General features: G+C 36.1%; 1 protein-coding gene across 4 annotated transcripts in view; it reads right to left on the bottom strand.

Annotated features, from left to right (window-relative positions):
• Positions 1 to 331: 331 nt before the first annotated feature.
• GOSR1 (golgi SNAP receptor complex member 1) overlaps positions 332 to 19,889 on the bottom strand; it is a 48,202-nt gene continuing 28,644 nt past the window's right edge. For 3 of the 4 annotated variants that reach the window (XM_030861910.2, XM_030861911.2, XM_060290691.2), the window contains 3 exons: positions 13,203 to 13,232; positions 5,667 to 5,749; positions 332 to 2,790 (listed from right to left, as the gene is read on the bottom strand). In XM_030861910.2, coding sequence (XP_030717770.1) covers positions 2,666 to 2,790; positions 5,667 to 5,749; positions 13,203 to 13,232 — 238 coding nt within the window. In that variant the 3' untranslated portion in view covers positions 332 to 2,665. Of the gene's footprint in view, positions 2,802 to 5,666; positions 5,750 to 13,202; positions 13,233 to 19,889 lie in introns of all 4 variants that reach the window. The other variant, XM_060290690.1, reaches the window with a different exon arrangement.

Here is a 19,889-nt window from a genome sequence, read left to right as displayed (position 1 = left end):
TAAACTAAAGTTATCAGCGCACAGTAAAACAAACTCTCAGAAGTATACCTTTTGGAATTTTCTGCCCTTTTTGTTGTCATGGTTTTTCATACTTTTAAGTGAAACGGAAAGTTTTGAGTGGTTATTAAGAAGATCCCAAAAGGAAAGATCCATCATATAAGACAATAGCTGAGAGAGAATAACTTCCTGTAAGAGGTAACCTTTGGGACAAGGAATAGAAAATTCCTTGGACCTGGCTCTGATTGGCTCTCATAAGCAATTTACTGTTGGCCCCTGAGCCTAGTAACTGGTTTGTAAGGACAGCAAAAAAGTTAAGAAAACCAAGCTGCTGAAAAAAAAAAAAAAAAAGCTAAATGGCACGAAACTGAAAGAGTTCAAATCAGCTATCACGGGATCCAAAATAAGCCTCTACTTGTAAATGGCACACTTCTATCCTCGCTCTAGGGCCTCCTTCTGCAAAAGAAGGAACCATAAAGGACAGAGGAGCACAGCCCTAGCGCTCTACGTTTGGCCCTGGGTTACCTCACTATGGGCTACAGCACTGGGAGGTTAGTCAGACCTACCTGACACCAACATCTACACCACGCTTTTTCAACTTCCTCAGAAGAACTAGTTTCTTTATTTTCATAAAGAAAATAATCAACATAATTCTATTACTTCATTTAAGCACAACCCTAATGGAAAGGCTTCCCAACCATCAAAAGTGTTTGTTTGCTCAGCTGCAGCAAAAGCTAGATTAGCTTGGGTCCTAGTTTTAGTCTCACACCACCACCCATTAATGAACACACCAAACACACCAGTAAAAAAGACTGGTAGTATAATTAAATAAATAACTTTATTTATACTTCAGATTTTCTAAATGCCGACTATACAGCAACCAAAGTCCCATAAATTCTAGCTGAGGCACAACCACTGATCAAGACCCTTTGAAAAATCAAAGATAATAAAGTGTCAGGGGAGAGAAGTTTTGTTCTCCCAACAGAGAATTAAATAAATGAACTTATTTCTCTGATCTTTTAAGGTTCACACTGGGAAAACTTAAACTTTCTTTTAAGGGCATCCCCAATCAACTGACTGATCAATCAACCCATATTTAGAAAAATAAACCCCATAGTTAAAAAAAAGTATCAAACACTCTTCCTACCCAGAACATAGTAAAACTTTGACACCAGCATGAAAAAACCTCTCCGTTTCTGCACCAGACCAGAGGTTAGTCTACCCATCAGCCTGTAATCAAATTCATCTGAATATCACCATCAACACTCTGTGATGTAGTTAAGAACTACATACTAATATCCTTTTATTCCCCATGGCATGGTCTTAAGCCAGTACTATAAATACCATAGTACATTCCAAAGGTGAAGAGTAGCCTTCTTTCTTGGTGAGGAATACAGCTGTTGGAAGTCTTCGGCCTATTTGTGGTAGTTCAGTTAGAGAAGTAATAGATTTACAGAAACTGAGAAATGGTTAAACTTGAAAAGATTTCTGGTGGGTGGTTTAAAATTTTGTCACTGTCCAGGGTGGTAATAGAAAACAGGTGCAGACAGAGATAGATTCTGTTATATGCACCTTCAATAATAAAGCCATTCTCTGGATGTTTGAAAAAGCTTAAGAGATTTGGAATGAATAGGTTTTCACAGAACACAGAATTCCTGGTACATCAGACAGTGGTTCTTAAACTTTTGCTCATAAATGTGGAACACTTACAAATGGAATTATCTGATGGTGACCCCTCACTCAGTGTCTTTTTACATGTGGCCTGTTAAAGAGATCTCACTGAAAACCAAGCGTTCCCCTCACTCAGTTGCCGGTGTTAATCCTGACATGATGAAGAATAGTTGCAATGACAGACACTGGCTTTTTGTCATGGTAGAACTGAGATTTCATTTTCTTACAGTAGTAAATATTAACCCAATGGAAGAGATTAACAAAAAACAGTGACTGACCAAAAAAAAGCCTGTCATTCTTGATGATTTTCCAGGAATACAGTTAACCCCAGAGTGTGCACTATTAAAAAATAAAATAAAGAAAAAAGCTTTTTTGCAGTACTTGTCTTCTATTTCAGACAACCTCAACTGTGTTGAAGTTGGTCTGTGAGCATCTCAAAGATTCTTTGAAAAATGTAATTTTTCTTGAATACCGAAAGAGTTGGGGACAAAGTAGAAATTTATAGCACAGATTATCAAGAAATGACTTGTGATTTACACTCATGATGAGTGTAAAATAAAAGGACAAAAACTATTTTTATTCACAACCCCATCTGGTGGCTGAAAGGAAAGCAGTCTTTGGATATAGAGAAACCTGGTTTTCTGAAGAATCCAGCTGTAAGACCGGGCTTGTCATCAGCCTTCAACACTTTCACCGAGGCACGGAAACTCTGTTTCTGATGGGTTTACTTACCTCTTCGGGAGACAAAAGCAACTGAAAACATTTATTATTTTTTTAAAACTAAAAACAGAAGGAAACGTGTGTTAGAAAAGATAGCACAGAAAACCTGTGACTTCAGCTCAACCTGACCACGTCACAGAGTCCGTCACTATCAGTCTTGAATTAATCCTGCCGGTCAAGCTAATTATCAGGTCAGTCAACTTCTCCTTCCTACTTTTTCTTATTCCGGATCAGGGTGTAAAAGTGGTGGCTGTCAAGAGTCCCTGGAGATGTCTCATCAATGGAAAGCATACAGCAGCAATAGGATGGTACAGACACCAATAACACCGCCCAGGATGAGTGAGTCTCGCCGCTTCCTAAGGTTGATCCTCTGGATAAGGCTGTTCACAGCAGGAAAACGATCTTTGGGAAATCTTTATTAAGGTCATATTTGGAAGAAGCCTCTTTAGTGAAAACTCACAGGAATCACAAAAACAGAGATCAGTGGAGTCCAGAAACGATAAATGATGAGAAGAAATAGAGGGGGAAAAAGTCACACTGAGGGAGCTACAGCAAACACAAATGCCCTACTGCTCAAGGGCAATTTCAAGTCTCCTAGTAAACTGCAGTACACAAGAACCATGAAAAGAAAAAAATTAACAGCGAGAGAAGGAACAATGATGACTGCTACCATGTACCAAGGGATTGCTATCAGGGTGGGAGCCCGTGTGGTCGGGAGAGAGGAACCCTGCAGGGCACGGAGGTACAGGTGCAGCCAGCTACCACCACCATTATCCTGAGGTTCCTGTCTTTCCTTTTTTTCCTTCTCTTTCTCTCTCCCTCTCTTTCTTAAACCCCTTTTCTCAGGAGACTGGGAAGTTTTGCCAGAAAGGTTTTGGGGAATATGTGATCTTCTCCCCAAGGTGATAAGCCTCCTTGGATTCAGGTAATTGGTGGGAACAAACTCTTAAGTGTCTCTATAATCAAGTACTGGTTAATTATTTAAAATTTTAAATTTACTTTACAGCAGTAGGCAGGATACCGTAAGAAAGTGGGTTAAACTGCTCTGGCTGTCCTATTTGGGGAACATAAAGAAAGGAAAGAAAATTTTCAATTTTAGGAGTTTTATAGCAGTCACAACTGCATTTTACTTAGTACTGTAAAATATCTTCATATCTTACTTGTTGGTATGTTGCAATCAAAGCACACGCTTCTGCATCCTACATTGTTTTGCATTTCTAGCACTGGTTTCTGACTACACACCTGCAGGTGCATCCTCTTTGTTAATAGAGGTATTGTATCAAGGTCAAGAAAAGCAACAACAAAATCACCTAGGTTACTAGAGACTGGAATAATCCCTACTCCCGGTGAATCCTCACTGCATTTTCCTGTAAATAAATGACTCTCAGCAGGGACTGTATTGTGTATTTATATACTCTACATATTGTATGTAGAGGTTATGTTTTTTTCTAATCTTGAATTTTCCTGTGCCTAATGAAGAGAACTTTACACATTGTAGGCATTAATGTGTTTTTCAAATTAATCAACAAAAAAAGGGGACAATTTGCAGAAACAACTTTTAAAATGCAGAACAGAAAGCATGAAGTAATGTGCAAAAACTTATACAGTGTAAGGTACAAATCTCTTTTAAAGCAAATGCTTAATCTTTTCTTGCTTGGTAAAAGAAGGGTCAACAACCCCGTGAGAGAAAGTAAGAAAACTTTTGACATTAGGAAACCCTGTCTATAGTGGACATATTTCTATCTAGTTTATTACCTTAGGGGAACCACCCCCCTCCTTCTATAATAATCCAGTTCAGTTCATGTAACAGGGTGGGGCTGACCTTGTCCTCTGACATCAGGTGTACATACGCACTCAGGATTGGCCAGAGAGAATACTCACTCCCCTTGGCCAATGGCTGGGTTAGGAATAGCTTGAGGTAACTCAAGCTAGGGCAACCACAGTCCTCTTGGGACATGTGCCAGAGCTGTCAGAAAAGACGCCCTTTTTCCATGAGAATTTTTGAACTGGTAGGAGGTGACTCTTGTAGCCATCTCTATCGGCACGAGGAGGAATCTGCCTGAGAATGAGGCCAACACACAAGAAAATAGAAATAAGAGATGGAGTAGGGGAACAGAGAGGAAAGGCAGATTCTTGATAATAAAATCTGAGCCCCTGCTTCCAGCTACACCTTAAGCCAAATTCTACCCCTGAATTTTACAGATATATGAACAAATTAATTCCCTCCTTTTCCTCCTTAAGTCAGTATGAATTACGTTTCTATTACTATCTCTCTATGGAGTCCTGACTCACACCCATTTTATTTGATTTTTTTAAACATAATTTTGGGAATGATTCTAATTTATGGTACTGGTAAAATGAGATAATGTATATAACAGTACTCTGTTAACTGTAGAGCCCTATATAAAATATAAATGATTTTGGAGGTGTGGTTTTATACTTAGGGTGACAAAGCAAGAACAAAATTCACCAAAAACTGGAAAATACCAACAGGCTTCAGGATATTCCTTTCCTTAGGCAAATAAGGTATGAAACTAAAAGTGACCTTTAATTATCTAGGACCAGAAGATACTCAACTTTTGAAAATTAAAGGTCCTTTCCCCCTTAGTAATTGGGGGAGGAAACTTTTTTCTCTAAGAAGGCTTGACTTCTCAGAGTAAACAAAATGTTTTAGCTTAGCAGGCTTATCAGTTTCCCTGCTGGGTTTCTCAGAAGTAGCAGTAATCCTACTTTAAATTGGGAAACTGAAGAATTAAAAAGGTAGAGGTCACAATAAACAAGCAGCAAATCTATCCTAGAGTTTAGCTTGTGCAAAATGAAACTACGCCACCAGCAGTGACAACTCATTTACATGTATGGCTGTCTACCTCCCTCTCTTTCTAAGCATGTGCCACTGACTTATTCTCCAAACTGAATAAAGAAAGAAGAAAAAGCACATAATTTATGATGTTTAGGTAAAAACTATGTACACTGTGGAGTTCTAAAAGTTTAAAAGTTCAAGAGCTTTTAAAATGTAAAATAATTCTATGAATTTGAAAATTCACATAATTATTTTCTAGATCTACTAGTATTAACCCTCTGGTGTGCAATCTTTTACATATGGCATTAAACAGTATGATCTTTCAGGAGTGCAGGGCATATCATAATACAGAATTACTGATGGCCTCTACTGTTATTGATGATGGCAACCTGTCCAGAAGAGGGGGAGAGTGGTGAAGCACATACACAGATTTTTTTCCCCCCAAAACCCCCAGATTTCAAGCTTTCAAAAAGGATACTGGCCAAAGTGTTCATTTTGCTCTGAATTGACTTCAACATTCCTCTCTGTGAAGTCATATTTTCTTTTGTTGCCATAGCAATGCTGCAAGGGAGGAAAAGAGAAGCTCAATAAACTGATGTTTCAAGATGATCCTGCATGCATCCATCATACTCTTAAAAGTAAACAGAAAACTAAGGTGAGCACATCACCTTTGAAAAGCACTGGGCAGGAACATGGAAGAAAAAAAAAAATCACCTCCCAAGTCATCTTCCCATTGTCCTTTTTCTGAATGACCACTTCATCCCCAATGCTATTCTCTGATATTCTTTTGGACAAAGCAGTGGACTGTTTCTTGTGGGTTGCTTTTTTTTTCCCAAAGTAACAAATGAAATAAGACAACTGACAAATCACCCATTACAAAAGCTTCTTAAAATGGTTTTAAAAGGGGCCAGGTACTAAAATATCCTTAATCAGGAAAAACCCTTGAGAGGGAAGTAGGGAATTACAATTATAAAAATAGAACCAAAGGTGCAACATATCACAAAATATTTATATACAACCAGCCCTTAACTTATGGAAAGATCACGTTCCAGGGGCTTCCCTGGTGGTGCAGTGGTTGAGAATCTGCCTGCCAATGCAGAGGACATGGGTTTGATCCCTGGTCTGGGAACATCCCACATGCCGCGGAGCAACTAAGCCCGTGAGCCACAACTACTGAGCCTGCGCTCTAGAGCCCGTGAGCCACAACTACTGAGTTTGCGTGCTGCAACTACTGAAACCCGTGCGCCTAGAGCCCGTGATTCGCAACAAGAGAAGCCACCGCAATGAGAAGCCCACACAGCACAACGAAGAGCAGCCCCCGCTCACCGACCGCAACTAGAGAAAGCCCACGCACAGCAACGAAGACCCAACTCAGCCAAAAAAAAAAAAAAAAAAAGAAAGAAAGAAATTTATTTAAAAAAAGAAATTATGTTCCAAAACTCTATTTGAGACCCAATCAAGTAGATTTTAGGACACACATGCAACATTAAGCTAGTTTCCAAGCCAGGTGACAAAGGTCACAGATTCATTAAGCAAATGAGAAAGAAGGGAAGTCACTTTTTCACTCTTTGTAGAGTACAGTTTCTTTCATGTAACTACTTTGATGTGCTTTTTAAAGAAATTTCAGTTAATATCTTTTTGCTATCGCTGCCAGGATTATTAACTTTCAATAGTCTTTTCTTCTTGGACATTAGTATCCTAGAAGGCAGGGTCAGTATACACTTTCATACGTAACACACAGGGAGCGTTTTAGATACTGATATTATAAAAAGCAGTAGGAAATAGGAAGTTCTTCAGTAATTCTGAAAATATGTGAAACATTAAAAAAACCGAAAAGCAACAGAAATGAAGATATTCTGGAAGATGGTAGAGCACAAATTCTTGACCTTATCTCTGGCCCAGTTTCCTCTATGGAAGAACACAAGACAAAGGCAGACATGCCGGGGAGGGTCCATCTGAGGTCCCAAGTTCTCTTGAGATCTCGAGGGAAGAAAGCCAGGGAGGGCTACACTCTCTCAAGCAAGGGAAGAACCAAAGAACTGATGGCAGGGAAGACTATATTTTTCTTCAAGCCTGGGGCAAAGAGTAGGTTTCACTGCATCTTGAGAAGCCCAGACAGTGGAAGGTAAGGGTCTGCATGCACAGGGGCTGCAGTGATGTACTGAACTGCTCAGTCCCTACAGCTGTGAAAGGCCTGCTACACACAGCCAGAGAGACCTATAAGCAGACAGCTGACATCTACAAGCTGGTGTGACAACGAGCCCCTAAGAGGGAAAACTGCTGGGCCATCTACTGCCACCTGTATGTACCTGCTTTAGGGTCTCTAACAGCCTGACCTACCAGAGGGCTAACTGAACACATTTTTGGACAGGCCAAGACCAGGTATACTTCTGGAGGAAAATGCTAGAGGGAGTACTTGGAGCAAATGACAAATGAGTCAACTGAAATTTCAAGATCTGAGAAGGCAAAGAAGAAACAAAAGTGTGTAGGGAGATCTATAAAAGGATAAGCATTGTTTGGAATAGTGAAAGACAAATGAAAAAATACTCCCCACCATCACCCCCTCCCCACAAAACCTGGTAACAACATTGGAATGGTTTAGTAGATTATGGTATACCTATACTATGAAATAATATTTTCTTATTAAAAGAATGAGTCAGAATTATTTCCATTAACCTGGAGGGATGTTTATGATATACTGAATGATTTAAGTGAGCCACAGAATGTGTATAGTATTAGTCCTTTTTTATTTTAAGAAACACTCAAAACATCTTTGTGTATGTTTGTATGACAGTGAGAAAGCTATCAGAAAGATACATAACTGTCAGCTAATACAAGTTACTTCGGGGGGTAGGAATGGCGGGGCACCACCAGGAGACAAACTTTTTCTTTATACATTTTAGAATTTTCTAAATTGTTATAGTAAGAACATTGTACTTTTATAATACATAAACATCTAATAAAGAAAATCAAAAAGAAAATTAGAGGAATTCCACCTGAGTGATTAAGAAATGTTAATAACATTACTAGCACCAAATCCCCTACTGTTATTCACCTCAGTACCATTATGAGTCAAGTAATGATTTATAAAGGTTTCCCCAGATCCTAGAAAATCTAAAGAATTGAAGGAATCAGGTATATCAGAAGACAGAATGAACATTTGTGGAAATTTGTAAAAGGAGTTGTCAGACCCCTAAATTACCTGCTCCAAACCATGCAGGCAGGTGACTGCCCTCAGTTCAGCAGAAAATCTAACCAAGAAGAGACCTACAGATACTGACATTTTAAAGCCCCCAATGAAACAGACAGGCCCCTTCCTGATCACCCATGGTGAAGCCTCCCACTCAACAAATCCTACCACCCACGCACACAGAATGAGCATCCAATCACTAGATTTGGAGCCTCACCCTTAAATATGAACAAAGAGCCAAGGTTCACCAGACATTTGAGGAGAGCCTCTAACATAAAACGCAGAGATCCAAACAAACCAACCAGCAAACAGAAGAGTGATTCTGAGGAAACAGAGGCAAAAAAGGAGGCTCATGAAACTCTAAAATGTAATTATATTTAATGCCCTCCGAGATAAAGTATCACATCCATGAAACATACAAACATAAACGTGTGTGTGTGTCTATCCCTTTAGAGAGCTCGTGTAAATTACAAAAAGGAGAGTGGAAATAAAAACATAACAGAAGCGTTAGAAGGAAAAATTGAGTAAACTTCCCAGAAAGTAGGAAAAAAAAAAAAAAAAAGCAAGACAGAGAAAAGGTAAGAAAGGATCAAGAAAAGGTAGGGAAGTAAGAGGTACAAACTATTAGGTATAAAATAAGCTACAAGGATATATTGCCCAACACAGGGAATATAGCCAATATTTTATAATAACTAATAAATGGAGTAAAAACCTTTAAAAATTGTGAATCACTATATTGTACATGCATATCTTATAGAGTATTGTATAGCAACTATACTTCAATTAAAAAATAAGAAAAAAGGGGGGGACACTTCCCTGGCAGTCCAGTGGTTAAGACTCCGCGCTGCCACTGCAGGAGGTGCAGGTTCGGTCCCTTGTCAGGGAGCTAAGATCCCACATGCCACATGGCGCGGCCTTACAAAAATAAAAAGGAACTAGGAAAAATGCATGTTGTGGTTCCACCATTCAGGGGTTGGTTACAGTAGGGCAGCTCCCTAGACCATCATGGACTTCCACTGCCCAAGATTATCCTTGGTCAAGAATAGGAACCCCATTTCCAGTGTCCATAACCAGTGTTCTACAAGCAACCACCCTTCCCTTTACAGGGATTAACACTTACCCATATGGCCCTCTCACAACTTACTGATTTAAGTCATGGACAAGTTAGGTGATGGCACATACTAACCTGCTATGGTTAATATCATTCCACTTTTTCTAAATGCCCAATTACACATGTGTCTGCCTATATGAATATGTTCATATTTTTATTATTTTTACACAGATACAAAGAGAGACATAGAGAAAAATATGGAAGAATACATACCAAATTAACCAATCTAGTGGCTGTGTTTTAGGTGAATTCTTTTTTTCCCATTTTATTTAGATATATTTGACAAATATAGAGTGTATATTAAAAAGAAAAAAGGATCAAGAAGAACGAGGGAAGAAAATGGTAAACATAAGAAAATTTCTCAGATCTGAAGATAAGTTTCCAGACTGTAAGAGCCCACCAAATGCCTAATTCAATGGACTAAAAAAGATGCATGTCAAGCTCATATGGTGAGATTAAAAACAAACAAAAACATAAGGGAAAAGGGATGATCTTAAAAGCTTCCAGAGGAAAAAAAAATGCTTAACAAATATAAAGGACCAGAAATTTTAATTGGCATTGGACTTAAAAAGCAGCACTGGAAACAATGCTTTCAAAAATTTCAAAATTATTTTCAATCTAGAATTCTATATCTTAGCTAAACAATGAATCAAGAATATGGGTAGAAAAAAAAAAAAAAGAATATGGGTAGAATAAAGACTTTTTTTGATGTGTAAAGTCCAAAAATTTTACCTCCTATTCTTTCTGAGGAAGCTACTAAAGAACACGGTCCAACATAATGAGGGAATAAACTAAGACAGTTGAAGACTTTTATTTTTTAGAAATAAGTGATCCAATAGAGGAGGTCATTGTAGGATAATGGTGAAATGACATCCCAGGACCAGCACAGTGAATGCACCAGGTCTAGAGCAAAACCAGTCAAGATTAGAGCAGAAAGAGGCGGGCAATGTCAACTTTATAGCACACTGAATTTTAGATCCAAAAAGTAAAAAGATCACAAGAATAAGAGTCAAACTAACAACATCCTTTGCACCATTAGTTCTTATTCATAATTTTTCAGGTTAAGTGTATATATATCTATGATAGAATACGATACATTTAAAATTGGTTGTTTTATAATAAATTTACTTTACCAGGTATTTTTAAACAGGTATTATGGCCTTGTAAAAAGTTACAATTCAAACCTGGGCTGAGATATCTGAGGCCAATCTCTGAATCATATATGCCTCTGTTTTCTTAAACTGGGACTATCACCATCTCCTATGCACTCTGACTCAGAAGCAGATAGGGAAAATTAAAAAATAATTTCCGCAAAGCACTTTGTGTTCCTTGGAGAACGGATATTATCATCATACATTATGTTATTATCTTGTTGAATATGCATGATTTCCAGTACCACACCAAGTATATCTAGATATACTTTGCCATCTTATTCCATCATCTGGAGTCAAGCTGAGTGAATCTAGGCTGTTGTTATTTCAAGGGTCAAATATGCAGAGGCAAAACATAAGCTCCAAATAATATATAATGCTTTTAAAATGATAAATTATTGATGTGTTTACTGGAACTTCAACTTTCTCACACGTTCTGTGAACTAAACTCAGACACTTATTTTTTCAACAACAGACAATACTAGTTATACATTTAAAGCTTAAGAATACATTTACAAATATTAAAAATATTCGTTCTTTTCAATAAACTGGTGTCCGCTTATATTCATTTGTGTACATATTCTAAAAATACAGCTCTAAAAGGAAAAGGTAAAATTTTACATGTAAATATGTAAAAATAATTATTTGACACTTTAATTTTATATTATCCATAAGTAATCATAACTAGCTTTATATTCAATAAAATTTCACTTGTGATACCTATCATATTTTGAAACAAAGTGAAATAGTGAAATAAAAGGTCTTCTAATTACATGTTTTTTTGCTTCTTAACTAGCAAAATAATAATATCAGTGACTTGATAGTTCTCAAATGTTCCTATCCTATGAGGTACTCCAAATTTTTATACTCATATCACCTGCCCTTAAAAAGGCCAGCTTGGAATCGAAAAGCTTAAGGCAGCCTGGTGCTAGAAGATAAGGTATAAAGGAAGAAATAAAAGGATGAAAAAAAGGAAAAGGGTTATAAGGAAACCTTAAGTAAAGAATCCTTTGCAAAATGTGACCCAACTTTATGTGCTGATGAAAGGTAAGGAGTCACAAGGGAGATATTTCAGTTGATAATTAGACAATTTTGTGAAAACGTTGGTCAGATGGAAGACCCAGTGCATGCAATTCAAACAAAATTCCAAGATGTGATAACTGCGTATTATTATAAAAGATAATTTATTAAGATTATTAAATAATGATAGGATCCATTTAATAAAATAAGAATCCATGAGGCCATTTCAACATAAATATTTAGGATATGAACGCTGAAATATTTAGAGGTTAAGAGGCAACAGGTCTGCAACTTATTTTCAAGTAGTTCAGAAAAAAAATTGCAAAAAAGCAAATGTGGCAAAATGATAACATTTGGGGCATCTCGGTAAAAGGTATAAGGGAATTCTTTGTACCATTGGAACTTTTCTGAAATCCGAAATGAAATCAAAATAAAAAGTTAAAAAAAAAAGTATAAATAATACAGCTTCCATTTTCAAATTACCTAGTATCAGCCAGGCATTGTATTAGGCATTTTACTCATATTATCTTTAATTTTCAAAACAATCTTCTAGAGTAGGTATTATCATCAATCCCATGTTTTTAAACACATAAGAAAATGAAGAAACTTATCCAAGACACAGATCTAATTAAGTAGCACAGCCAGGTTTCAAACCAAATAACACTCCAAAGCTTGTCCTCTTTCTGTAAGGTAGTAAATATAGTAGTGGTTTAGATAGAGCTCTTATTCTACAGTTAGAGGCTCAGATTTGAGGATTTGAATCCTCAATACTATTTGTTAGTCATGTGACCATGGGCAAATTACTTACCTTAACTTCTTTTTTGTTTTGGAGATAGTATCTAGTGATCAGTGCCTATCTCATGAGTTATTGAGGAGATTAAATAACATACAGCATGTAAAACACTTGAACACAATACCAAAGCCTATGGTAAGAATACAAATGTTTGTTGTTTTTCCCACGTACTTCGTTCTACCTTTCCTGAAAAACAGTGCTGTAGACATTGCTGAATTTTAAAGAACGGAGACCGTTCCTAGTTAACTTACTTTTTTACTGTCTTAAAATAGGTACTTAAAAATTCACCAAACCTAGAGACTTAAGCAGTTCAAACCAACATATTTCCCTTACCTTAAGCAAGAAACTACTTTAATGTTATTACAGATAATAGTAATTACTACAGGTTTTCTATAGCTGCTGTAACAGAAACCAAGTCTACATAAATGGTATACATAAGACATTTAACAAATCACATGTTCAAGACTGTTTTCATTAAAAAATAAGAATAAAAAGACAGAGGCTGAAAAACTGAGTATGAATTAATCAGAAAAATTAACCTAGGTAAAACAGCTCAATTCTACTAATTCTGGAAACAAATGTTTTAGGCTTCAAATGTATTTTACAAGGGAAAGTCACAGTAAAAATACATTACCATGTAATGAAATTCTCATCTTTAAGGAAGATGAACTGACTTTAACTCTAGTTATAGAATTAACTTTATCTGTTCATTTATATGCAAACAAACAAAAACAAAACATTTTTCCTACCTTATTGTCTCTTCTATTAGACGATCTGAGCTGCAAATAAAAAGAAAATTCAAATTCTGGAATTATTAAACGCACATTTAAAACTTGCACTTAATTTTTCTACATTTTACAGATAGATTACATTTCCAACCATTTATGTAAAAAGAGCACCCAGACTTTTGAAAGCGTCTGGAGAAAATTCTGGACTCTGAAATTAATTAATCCACATATACAGTTTTCATCTTACTTCTATTTGTTGGCTTAAATCTATTTCTTCCACAGAGATACTTGAATATTAAAGTCAGAACAGTTTTAATGACAGCACAAATAAATAGAACTACTTCTTTAGTTTAGATAGCTCCAAGTTGTCACCATTGTCTATTCAAAACTTAAGAATTACAACCAACTTGTTGAGACAGGATAGGCAAATATAGTTCTAATGCCTATAAGTAGTAATTATTCATATCTTAAAGTTCCTTCCTTTTTTGAAACACAAAATCAAATCTCAGCTTGCCATACTTTAGAATTCAAGAATCTGAATAGGGACTTCCCTGTGGCGCACTGGTTAAGAATCCGCCTGCCAATGCAGGGGACACGGGTTTGATCCCTGGTCCAGAAAGATCTCACATGCCGCGGAGCAACTAAGCCCGTGCGCCACAACTACTGAGCCCGTGTTCCACAACTACTGAAGCCAGCGCGCCTAGAGCCCGTGCTCCGCAACAAGAGAAGCCACCACAAAGAGAAGCCTGCGCACCACAATGAAGAGTAGCCCCCACTTGCCGCAACTAGAGAAAGCCCGTGCACGGCAACAATGACCCAATGCAGCCAAAAATAAATAAATAAATAAATAAAGGACCCTTCACTTGTTTAAAAAAAAGGAACCTGAATAAAGACACCAATGCACCTTTGATCCGTAAAATATTTGCCTTTATGCATCACACACTGGAAACAAAGAAACCCACCAAAAATCCATTTTAGGGAGGAATTTACAGGTAGCTAAATTGGGTAAAGGGGCAGCTTTATAGCAGAAAGTAGGAAAACAAACTCCCAGACATCTGTATCCATTTGGTACAGTGCATGGAACACAGCAGGGACTCAAATACTTGTATGTTTTTTCCAACTACCTCTTTCCAAAAGGATTTCTAAGTTCATTGTATAAATTAATAAACTGAGGTTTTATTATAAGGTAGTGGACCAGGAAATCTAAGTTACTGTATGAATTAGGGAACAAAGATGAACTTTAAAAATGTCATAAATATCTTATATAAATGCTATATTAAGAATTTCAAAAATTACAAAGACGATGGAGGGATTAAGATCCAGACTATGTGGCTTTCTGAATGGTAACTGTATCACCTATTAGCTGAATAAACTCCATTCATTAAAAGCATCCTGGATAGTGTGGATACAATTCAGCAACAAAGTGGCTCCATAAAGACAGCATAATCTAGTTAAAATTGAATTTAAAATTATATATAATATATAATCAAGTGGAATTATCCTTCTTAAACAAGTACTTCATAATAGCCCAGAGGCATTCCAAAGAGTCATCTAGAGTCTATATTAAGCAACAAGTTTCTGTTTCTTTCAAGACTGATTTAAACTAGCTGAAAACAATGAACTAAATTTCATCACCGATTACTGTACCAAGGAATCACTAAAGCCACACTTAGATAATAATTCTGTTTAAAAAATAACTCATTTCCCTAAATACACAAACTGCAAATGACACAAATTTCAAGCACATATTTTAAAGTAGTTTTAACCAACAAAATGTAAGAACTTGGGAAAACCACTTAGGTAACATTAATTAGAATCTTCTTTTAAAAGAGTAGGTGAATAAGTAATAAACAAGAAAATAAATAATAAACAAGTAAGCAAGTAAAAAAACAAACAATCAAGTGCATAACGAATAAAATTTTAAAACTGATCCCTTTGTAAACTGCAAAAAAATCTGATGAGGTTGTCACCAACCAATGAGATAATTTACATCAAGCACTGTGGTGATGCAGTGTTTCACTTACAGTTAACCAGAGACCTGTGTCTTATTTATTTCTATATAATATCTTCTAAGACATGTTAACAATACAGTTAAGCTGCAGTAGGATACAAAAAGCTGTTTAAGCGCTAACAAAGTGTTATTTTACAGATAACATTTGGAAAATACCGAAAAACAAAGATGAACGTAGAAATCATTTGTAACCACTCTTCCATTAACACTGATATTGTGGCATATTTGTTTCTTGTCTGGGTAGACCAAGGAGTATCTCTACTTGCTTTTTTCATGGTTTATTTAGCAGAGAAATTTTGTTTTATAATCCCATAAAGTTACCTAGAAACAAAAAAGTTAAGCACCTGACAGACTCTGCCCGTTTCAGTCGGGGAGAGAAAAAAGAGAAAGATAAAAGCTAAATTATTAGCAGTGAAATCAGAGAGCCACATTTTCTATTTTTAAAAAATCAGTAGACTTTTTAGAACAGTTTTAGGTTTGCAGAAATATTCAGCAAGAAGTACAGGGAGCACATATACCCATTCTCCCCCACCTATTATTAACATCTTTAGTGTGGTACATGTGTTACAACTGATGAACCAATATTGATACATTATTAACCAAAGTTCATAGTTTATATTAGGGTTTACTCTTTGCAGTTGTACAGGTCTATGGGTTTTACAAATGCATAATGTCATATATCCACCATTACAGTATCATACAGAATAGTTTCACAGCCCTAAATATCCCCTATTCTCCACTTATTCATTCTTCCTCCTCTTCCCACCCTGAACCCCTGACAACAGCTGATCTTTCTATTGTCTATAGTTTTGACCTTTCCTGAATGTCATGTAGCTGGAATTATACAGTATGAAGTCTTTCTAGACTGGCTTCTTTTATACATTTAAGGTTCCTCCATATCTTTTGGGGGCTTGATAGCTTGTTTCTTGTATCACTGAATAATATTCCATTGAATGGATGTACCTACAGGTTGCTTATCCATTCACTTATTGAAGGACATCTTGGTTGCTTCCAACTTCTGGCAATTATGAGTAAAGGTGCTATAAACATTCATGTGCAGTTTTTATTTAGACATATTTTCAATTCGTTTAGGTAAATACCTAGGAATGTGACTGCTAGATCATATGGTAAGATTATTTAGCTTTTTAAGAAAAACTGCCAAACTGGCTTCCAAAGTGGCTGTATCACGTTATATTCCCACCAGCAATGAGAATTCCTGTTGCTCCACATCCTTGCTAGCATTTGGTGGTGTCAATCCTTTGGATTTTAGCCATTCTAATAGGTACATGGTGGTATCCAGTTGTTTTAATTTGCAATTCCCTAATGACATATGATGTTGAGCACTTTTAATATGGTTCTTTGCCAGCTGCATACCTTCTCAGATGAAGTGTCTGTCAGACCTTTTGCCCACTTTTTAACTGTTGAGTTTTAAGAGTTCTTTGTATATTTTGGATAACAGTCCTTTATCAGATATGTGTTTTGCAAATTTTTTTTTCCAGTCTGTAGCTGTCTTACATTCCCTTGATAGTATCTTTGGAAGAGCAGAGGTTTTTCATTTTAATGAAGTAGATCTTACCAACTTTTTCTTTCATGGATGGTGTTTTTGGCATTGTATCTAAAAACTCATTGCCAAGCCCAATGTTACCTAGATTTTCTCCTATGTTATAAAACTTCTATAAGTTCTGTATTTTACATTTAGGTCTATGATCTGTTTTGAGTTATTTTGGGGAAAGGTATAAGGTCAGTGTCTATATTCATTTTTTTGCATGTGGATGCCCAGTTGTTCTAACACCACTTATTCAAAAGACTATCCTTTCTCCACAGACTTGCCATTGCTCTTCTGTCAAAGATCATTTGACTATATTTGTGTGTCTATTTCTGGGCTTTCTATTCTGTTCCACTGATCTATCTGTCTGTTCTTTCACCAATACCACACTGTTTTGATTACAAACAATATACAATAGGAAGTCAAGTTTAAATAGGGAGAGTTTTTGTTTCTCTTTTTCTCCCTCAAAGTATTTTAATAAACATTTTTGTGCAAAAAAAATATTTTTTAATGTCAACAAACTTGTTTAACTATAGCAGAAACAAAAAGCCTAAGAGAAAATGTGAGGAATCACAGTTTCCACTTGTTGTTCTTTAGATAAATGGTATACAAGGATTGAAATCCTAAAAACCTACCTGAATTATAAAGAGTATGAAATATTAAGGAAGCATTTTCTAATTTGTTTCTGAGACCTCTAAAAATTTAACTTGTATATCAATATAAACTAATCTGCTTATGTAAATAAAAATGGAAATATACTTTTCATTGTATGTATATGTTTTTCTCTCTCACATACTTATAACTCAGAAAACAGTTCTTTCATAAATATAATCATAGAAATTCAATAGCATCAGCAATCATGACATTCATGAAACTATAAAGAATAAAATGGCTAGTTGCTTTCTCTTACACCCTAGAACCTGAGTTTTATTAGTCAAGGCTCAAGCACTTGACTATATGAACTCAGCTCATGGAGTTGTCATAAGGCTCAAAAGCAATAGTGTAAACAAAAGTACTGTGTAAACTGTATAAGCCTACAGATACATGGCTCATGTAGATCAAGGAACTTTCATGCCTCATAGTCTCTCTCTTGTTCTGCAACCCCTTTCCTGATTTTCAACATAAATTGCTTACATTTCAAAGTCCAGTTCAGAAGTCATATCCTTTGGGAAGCCTTTCCCATTCTATCTATACATCAGGCAAAACTAATACTTCTTTATACTATAATGTGTTTTCATAGCTCCTTGCTCTTCATCAATTCCTTTAAGATTATAACAAGCATTTAAGATATATCAGACATCATACTATGCACTGGAGGAAAAATATTTTAAATGTGTAAAGCTTAGGAAGTTTTTCACATGTTATCTCATATATTTTAAAAAATATAATATTTTGGGGACTTCCCTGGTGGTCCAGTGGTTAAGACTTCACCTTCCAATGCAGGGGCTGTGGGTTCGATCCCTGGTCAGGGAGCTAAGATCTCACAGGCCTCGTGGCCAAAAAACCAAAACATAAAACAGAAGCAATATTGTAACAAATTCAATAAAGACTTTAAAAATGGTCCACATCAAAAAAAATCTTTAAAGAAAAATAATAATATTTTTAAGAGTATATGAGGGCTTCCCTGGTGGCACAGTGGTTGAGAGTCCACCTGTCGACGCAGGGGACACGAGTTCGTGCCCCGGTCCGGGAAGATCCCATATGCCGCAGAGCGGCTGGGCCCGTGAGCCATGGCCGCTGAGCCTGCGCGTCTGGAGCCTGTGCTCCGCAATGGGAGAGGCCACAATAGTGAGAGGCCCAAGTACCGCAAAAAAAAAAAAGAAAGCTAATGTTAATCTTGAATGCCAAGAGTCTACTACATTGTTCCATTCACAGATGTTATAATCTGACCACTATTTAACTGACTTGTATGGTATTTATTAAATAATATATATAAACTATGTATACCAAAAACTTTTGGGAGAAAACCACTCCATCAAAAGGTCACTAAATTACGGTGATCATATATCTCATATTTTTCAAATATGGTCATGGTCTGTTAATACATTAGAAATGCATTTCATCAAGACTATTCTGGCATCAAAAGTATTTCAAATTTTATTTAAGAAAGGTAAATTGACAGTGCATATAAAAGGTTTCCTCCTTCAGTATTTTCTTTTCTTACTCTTATAATCCCCGTTATGTTCTGCCTTATACAGAAATGCCTCACAGTTTACAAAGCCTTTTTACATGCATTAGCTCAGCAACTCTGTGAAGTAGATACCGTAAGAATCATCTTGGAGAGGTAGTGCAGTATAGCAGAAACAACACAATCAGAGGACGTAGGTTTAAATCTCAGCTTTTACTAGGCATGTGACCTCAGGGAAATTTAACTAAAATCATGAAACAAACAAAAAGTGAAAAAAGGCTGGTGAATTTAAAAATTCAAAAATTCAAGTCTAAACATAGCCTAAGACATAAGAAAAGTTGTCAGCAGATAAAACTAAGCCTCCACCTGAGAATTTTCTTTACTCATTCATGGACATATTTATACTGAAGTGTACAATTATAATACAAATATGTGTGCCATCTCAGATAACTCAATCATATCTGCTAAATAGTTAATGGATTGAAAACAAAACAAATTCTCAACTAAATAATGTAACTGATCCTGTTTAAGTGTAATTTGCTTTGTACAACAGTCCCATATTTGAAAAGTTATATGAAACAAATTCTTTAGATTTTTAGAGTGCTTTTAATTTTGTAAAATGCCTTAAATCTTAAGTCATTCTTCCTCAAAATCATCTAACATAAGGGAACAGCTACTATCCCATTTTAAAGATGGAAAAAACAGAGAAAGGCCAGGTCACTTGCTTTTCAGAGAAGTGAAAAGTCACTGGTCTTTCAATTCTCATTAGCATTACACCATGCTGGCTCCCTACTACAAGAAAAAATAAAGATTTAAAGAAGTAAATCACAGAGAAGGCAGTGTGATGTGGGACAAATATGGAAATAGGTTAGGAAATGTGGGTTTAGTAAGAGCTATACTATTAAATAGTTATGAGACCTTGTCCTCTCTGAATCTTGTTTCCTCATCTGTAAATAAGAGAGATGCTTGCCAGACTTTTATTATATACCATGTAAAAATTTGATTTTTAAAAGGTATTTCATG

This window comes from Globicephala melas, chromosome 20 (assembly GCF_963455315.2).
Source record: "Globicephala melas chromosome 20, mGloMel1.2, whole genome shotgun sequence".
Taxonomy (NCBI): Eukaryota; Metazoa; Chordata; class Mammalia; order Artiodactyla; family Delphinidae; genus Globicephala; species Globicephala melas.
Note: the sequence above shows the minus strand (reverse complement) of the source record. Positions and strands in the feature narration are given on the sequence as shown.